Consider the following 6,488-nt stretch of genomic DNA (forward strand, 5'->3'; position numbering starts at 1 on the left):
ATATATATATATATAACAGCTGTTATATATATATATATATATAACAGCTGTTATATATATAACAGCAGTGAAGTATCACTCTTACATGGTTTTCATTGTTGTTCCAGAAGTAGAAGGCTCCGACGGCTCCCAGCAGAAGCAGGAGGGCTCCGGTTATGAGCACCGCGACCCCGGCCTTCAGTAGGCGGCCGGTGGCAGCGGGTTTGACCGCCAAGGCGGAGTACGCCTAAGGTGAAAAAACAAGCAACCCTCTAAAAATGAGAGCATGGTACAACAGCACAGCTAACTCTTGATAACACAGTGTTACGGCTATGCAGCAGTTATGGGATTCAAAGTTATCTATCCAGCTTTTGGTCTTGAACACACACACACATGTCTGGTTTGCTATGTTTGTGGGGACATCCCATTGACATAATGCTTTCCCTAGCTGCTTGCCCTAATCCTAACCATTAAAAATGAATGCCTAACCCTAACCCTAAACCTAAACATAACCTAATCGTAACCCTGACACTTAAACCACATTTTGAGTGTGAAAAATGCCTTCAACCCCATGAAAACCTGGATTTTCGTCCCCACCACAGCTGTTGGTCCCCACCAGTATAATAGATTTCAGATTTTGGTCCCCACCAACATAGTAAGAACCCGTACACACACAAACACACGTAAGACAGCCTGCATCATGGAGCAGAGTGGCGGACTGGACTGTACAACTCACCGGAGGCATGAACTGATGCAGGTCCTCTGGTCCCGCCAAGGCAATCGGTACTTTCTCTGAGTTCTCAGCCATGACTGAAGCCAAACACCTGAGGAGACCCCAGTCCACTCTCTCTCTCTCTCCTCTCTCTCTCAGGGGAGGGGGAGGATAGACACTCCTCAGTCACGCAGGCACTCTTTTCTGTTGCTGTCGTGCTGAAGGTTTCCTGACTTTACAGATAAAACTAAAACTTCCAGCTGATGACCATCACATGCAGTAACCTCTTATGAGCCAGTTGTTTTATACCTTCTGTCAAAAAAAATAAAAAATTAATGATTCCCCCCACCCCCCCTCTTTGAAGTTCGTATAGGCTGCTCATGCAACTTGCATGAGTTTGATATAACTTTGTGACAACCTCAGACCGTGAAATCTATTCAGCAGGACGAGGGAAGCATAGGGTTGTCTCCCCGTATCACCGTACCCTCCTCCCTCTCGCTGCTTTTCAAAGCTCTACAGACTGTTTCGGGGTCAAAGGTGACTCTGGCGGAATGTCGCATGGATTTTTTTTTCTTTCCCACCCTGGAGACGGTGTATTTACATGGCACTGTGCAAAGGCAGCAGCTTGTTGGACAGATTCCCACCGCATTTTCCCCTGTCTGCGTCCAGGGCTGTGGTTGCTGTTATTAAAAAAGAAAAAAAAGAAAAAAAAAAAAAAAAGCCCCGAATCCATGAATGATAATGATGGGATTACGTAAGGGGCGCACGGTGCTCATTTGGCAGATCGACAAAAAACATCGTGACAGGATAACAGGAAAGCTTTCCCCCACAAGGACTTCATGTACTTTGACAAAAAAAGAAAAGAAAGGAAAAAGCACAGGTGCTCTTGGATTCCTGTGTGCACCGTCAAACTTATTCTTAGGCTCCTCTGATGTATGGAAGCTCAGAAGACAAACAGCAGACGCGCTTTTACGCGTAGCCCTTGTCAGTATGAGCCTCACACATAAGCGCGCTCTCCAGGTTTTAATGATTTATATAAAGGAAACCTGAACATATCTTTAATTCATGTGTGCTATCAGCATGCAGGTCCCGTGAAAATAAATGTAGTTATTAAGTGCCTGAAAGAGTGCACAGACTAACGATGGAGGTCTTTGCTCGATACGCATGAGAGTGATTTGCTCAAAAAGAAAAAAAAAAAACCTTGGCTTCTGTTCTGGCATCTCACCAGCGAAAATCGTATTCACAGAGGGGGGAAAAACTTAACTGACCTTCTTCAGCGGGCTGCAAGGACAGAGGCTCACTACCGCAATAACAGCGACACCTGTTGGTTCTTACAAGACTGATGCTCCTGCAAAAAACACAAAACCCAACGCTTCCCCCCACCAAAAAACAATGATCCTGCTTGCCCTCATTACCAATCAACTCACACTTTTCAGAACAATTTAAAGTTTATTTCCTTTCAGCGTATTGTGATGATAAAAAAGACTTTACAGTTATTTAATTATTGCATTCAAGTCCGTTTCCTTATGTGGTTGTCAACTTGATACATTATTGGTCACCAGCCCTCCATGAAACCAGATATTGGGGGCATTTCGTTTTAAATAGCAAGCATGCATAAAGATTGATAATTACAATTCATATGTACACATCTTTTGCTTCATTATACTTTCATTATAAAAATAAAAATCTCTCAATGTACAAATCTTGCATATTATACACATCCAGTCCAGCAAGTTGTCACAAAGTGATTGGATGGACTTCAAAGGTGGCTTTTACATTAAAACAAATGAAATTTTGGGACATCAACGTGTGCGCACTCTCCACAGCAAATAGTTACATTGTTCTCATTGTCAGTTAATCATAAATTAAAAGTCTGAACACACTATACAGTTCCTTGCAAGTGAGCTTAGGGCTGTGTGTGTCTATTTTAGTCATCATTGTTGGGACAGTGTGTTGGGGTCGGGGTGTAAACGGGGATGCTTATATCGCTGATCTCTTGCACCCTCACAGGTCTGGGTGGAGTGACCAGAACATAGTCGTACTCCCTATGCAGCACCTTCTCGTACACGCTCTGCAGACCCACAGTTTTGGGGATGTGGGCCTGGTAGTAGTTGTCCCTGCGGTGAGGATCCCGGGGCAGAGAGGCCGTTTTGGAGAGACTGCTAAAGGAAGAGAGGGTCGGGGCCGGAGATGGGGCTGCGTTGGCTCTCACTGCTGAGGGGCTCCAGCAGCGATCTGAGTGACCCAGGACTTTACACTCATTGGTGCAAGCCCACAGAGCTGGAAGAGAGGAGGGTAAGAAGGTGGGGTTAGATTAGGTGCACACCACCTAGCTCACATCTCATTTGCTGATAATTTGAGCTTGAGTTAATTTTGTTGCTCTTACCATTTTGGCCACCCATGGGAGGAACTGCTGCCCCTTCTTTCTTCAGGCCAGTGTCTCCACTCACATCACTGTCACTGTCATTGAAGTCACTGTCCCCTTTGCCACTGTCTTTGCCACTGAAGGCTGGGTCCCTGGCAGAGATGGTGGTGTAAGAGTTGCCCTTCCAGATGGTGATGGGCCTCACCGCCTCTTTGCCATTCCCATACCCGGGTAGAGTAGAGTAGCCCTGCAGGAGAGGGGGGGATAGAAAAACAGAGGTTAGTGCCTGCTTGTTGTGTGCAACCTCCTCCTCCCCACCCTCCCCCAGCACGCTTGTCCCAAAGGTGCATCTCACCTCGTGTTTATTCCCCCGGAGCTTGCTGTTGTTGTCTGAGTCATACACGCAGGGCACTTCACTGCCGTCCTCCGAGGCCGAGCACATGTCGCTGCCCCCAGGGTGAGCCGAGGTGAACGCCCCTGGCTGGCCACTGTACGACTGTCCGTCAAAACCCGCCTCTCCCCCTGCTCCGTGGAGAGGCAGGAGCGGGTTGTCCACCACGTGGCTCCTACCCCGCTCCAGAGCGCCCTTCTCCCCGTACGAGTCGCTGTCATCTCCGCTCTTGTCCCGCTTACGCCGGTTGCAGGTGGTGGCGATGAGGATGATGGCGAGCAGCAGGAGAGTGCAGCTCCCCGCGAGGACAACGATAATCACCACCGACAGGTCCCACTGCGCGTGCACCTCCTCCCCGCCGCCTGGCTGGTACACGGTTCTGTCGCTCGGCGGGGAGCCCGCGATGATGAGGAAGTGGAGCGTGGCTGTGGAGGTGAGTGCGGGCCTCCCGTTGTCACTCACCGTGACGGTCACGCTCAGGGTTTCGTCCACGTTTTGGCTCAGCACCTGGTTCAGGTAGATCTCCCCTGTGGCTTTGTTAACGGAGAACACAGAGGGCTCGCCGGTGGCCAGTCCGTAGGACAGCTCCGCGTTCACGCCCTCGTCTGCGTCCCGAGCCTCCACGCGGGTAATGACGTAGCCGCTCGGTGAGTCCCGGGGCAGGAGGACTTCAGCGGAGCCGTTGTTGAGCGCCGGCTGAGTGATATACGGCGCGTTATCGTTCTGGTCCACTATCCTAACGTACACGCTCGCGCTGCCGGACAGCGGCGGGGAGCCGGCGTCGCTGGCCGTGATTCGGAGCTCCAGCTGCTTCATAACTTCATAGTTGAAGCTCCGGAGCGCGTAAAGCGAACCGCTGGCAGGGTCTAGAGACACAAAGGTGGAAATGGGGGAGCCCATGAAATAAGTGTCCGCCAGTTTATAAGTGACCTTCCCGTTTGACCCCATGTCGACGTCCCGCGCCACTACTGTGGTGATGTACGCGCCGGGCGCGTTGTTCTCCACGACCGACACTTCGTACACAGGCTTGCTGAACACCGGCGCGTTGTCGTTCTCATCCGTCAGTCTGATGGTGTACTGAGTGATGGTCCTGAAGGGAGGGGAGCCCAAATCCTCCGCCACCACTGTGAGGTTATACTCGGGGATTTTCTCACGGTCCAGTGGGCTGGTGCTCACAATCATGAAGCTGTCCTCGTACGCCTGCTGCAGTCGGAAGTGATCGTGTCCGTACAGCGTGCAGTGCACCTGCCCGTTAGCGCCCGAGTCTCTGTCCGAGGTGCTGACCAGAGCCACGAAACTCTCTCTGGCTGCCGCCTCAGTTATGTACGCTATTCCCGCCGTGATGGACGTCATCGGGGTGATTGAGATCTCCGGCGCGTTGTCGTTAACGTCCTGCACCTGCACGACAATTTTACAGATGGCCGGGCTCGGGTTCGGACCCAGGTCAGTGGCCTGGACGTCAAACTCGTACGTGGTCTTACTTTCAAAGTCAACCGGGCTCTCCAGAGTGAGCCGCCCGCTTTTTCTGTCCACTCTGAAGAGTTGTCGTATTTCCGGGGGCACCTGGTGACCGAACCCGTACACCACCTCACCATTCAGCCCTTCGTCCGGGTCCTCGGCGTTCAAGTCCAGCAAGAGGGTGCCCACAGGCGCGTCCTCGGGCAGGTCCACGGAGAAGCTGCTCCTGTCGAACACCGGGCTGTTGTCGTTGTAGTCTTTCACCTTGATGTTTATGCGCGTCGTTCCGCTGCGGGACGGGTTGCCGCCGTCCATGGCGACCAGCTCCAGCGCGTAAGAAGCTTGCGTCTCCCGGTCCAGCTCCTTCATGAGCACCAGCTCCGCATATTTAACCCCGTCGGCCCTGCTGAGCACGTCGATCGAAAAGTGGCTGTTAACAGAGATCTGGTAGCTTTGGATGTAATTTGTCCCAACATCCTCATCCACGGCAAAGTCCAGGGGGATCCGGGTGCCCACCGCTGTGTTCTCGGAGATCTCCAGACTCGACTCTTTCCGGGGAAACTCGGGAGAGTTGTCGTTGATGTCCTTGACCTCCACCTCAACGTGAATGAGCTTGAACTGCTCTTTGGAGAAGCTGACCACGTCGAAAGCGATGAGGCAGTGCAGGGTGTGTTTGCAGATCCGTTCTCTGTCTATCCTCTCTCCGATGGTCAGCTGCCCGTCGCTCTCTCTCAGACGGATGAAAGACGAGTTGAACTGTTTCATCATCCTGAAACTGTTCCTGGAAGAAGAGGCAGAGGAGGAAGTGTCCTTGGCTAAGTTTCCAATCACCGTCCCCGGTGCGTCTTCCTCAAATGTCTGATATTTCACCGTCTTTCCGTGCGTGACAGCAGCCAGGCTTATCAGAGAGGCGCACACTAGCACCAACAGCCCGTTCCACCCTGTTTCTCCCATCTTCGCACCTTCTCTCCTAAATATTCTGAAATTCAGCAGAGCGTCCTCACTCAGTCCAATTCAAAGTTTAAACCAAACGCACCTGAGAAAAAAACAAAAACAAGAGTTCTTCCCGCCCTCTAATCAACTCTCCGGGGTTGTTTTTTGTTCAGATAAAGCCCACAATAAATATTCCATATGTCTTTCAATGCGCACTCTGGATGCGCTCCGCTCTCTCTCTCGACTGGAGGTGTGCTGCTCTCTCAGCGCAAGAGGGCTGCAGTGTCTGCAGGAGGGTTTATACGGCGAGGCATGCAAATGAGCCTCACTGTGACCAATCCGGGCTTTGAGATAGAGGGGGAAAAGAGAGGGGGGGGGACTTCAGAAAGACCTCTATACCCTGTTTAGAGATTCCTGGACTGTGCGGAGAAACTTGGCTCCCAATATGTGGGCTAAACGCGGGGCTTGATTTAATACTGCTATAGTTTCCTTTGCTTGTTTATATTCCTGGGGCTGTTAAATGAGTCTGCGCACCGACACGCGGGGAGGGGGGCCACGGAGATGCGCAGTGTCCCTGAGCTAGAGGACAAAGCATTTGAATAGGAGTGTCTGCTCGGGATGCTTTACCTCTACAAGCCTTATTTCAGTAT

At 51.3% G+C, this 6,488-nt stretch overlaps 2 protein-coding genes across 3 annotated transcripts in view; both read right to left on the minus strand.

The window, feature by feature from the left end:
* The window catches only part of LOC146613858 (leukocyte cell-derived chemotaxin 1-like), a 7,808-nt gene extending 7,021 nt beyond the window's left edge, over positions 1-787 (minus strand). For both annotated transcript variants that reach the window (XM_085378447.1, XM_085378448.1), the window contains exons 1-2: positions 716-787; positions 86-226 (exon numbers count right to left, since the gene is read on the minus strand). In XM_085378447.1, coding sequence (XP_085234573.1) covers positions 86-226; positions 716-787 — 213 coding nt within the window. The remainder of the gene's footprint in view (positions 1-85; positions 227-715) is intronic.
* A 1,831-nt stretch (positions 788-2,618) lies between these two features.
* On the minus strand, positions 2,619-5,859 carry LOC146613859 (protocadherin-8-like). The gene is made up of 3 exons (XM_085378584.1): positions 3,412-5,859; positions 3,090-3,303; positions 2,619-2,971 (listed from the first exon to the last, which is right to left on the minus strand). The coding sequence occupies exons 1-3, from the start codon at positions 5,857-5,859 to the stop codon at positions 2,619-2,621; spliced, it is 3,015 nt and encodes a 1,004-aa protein (XP_085234710.1).
* Between the last annotated feature and the right edge of the window lie 629 nt (positions 5,860-6,488).

This window comes from Diplotaxodon limnothrissa, linkage group LG18 (genome assembly GCF_057381915.1).
Source record: "Diplotaxodon limnothrissa isolate DT_005_m linkage group LG18, D_limnothrissa_male_GT1.1, whole genome shotgun sequence".
Lineage (NCBI taxonomy): Eukaryota > Metazoa > Chordata > Actinopteri > Cichliformes > Cichlidae > Diplotaxodon > Diplotaxodon limnothrissa.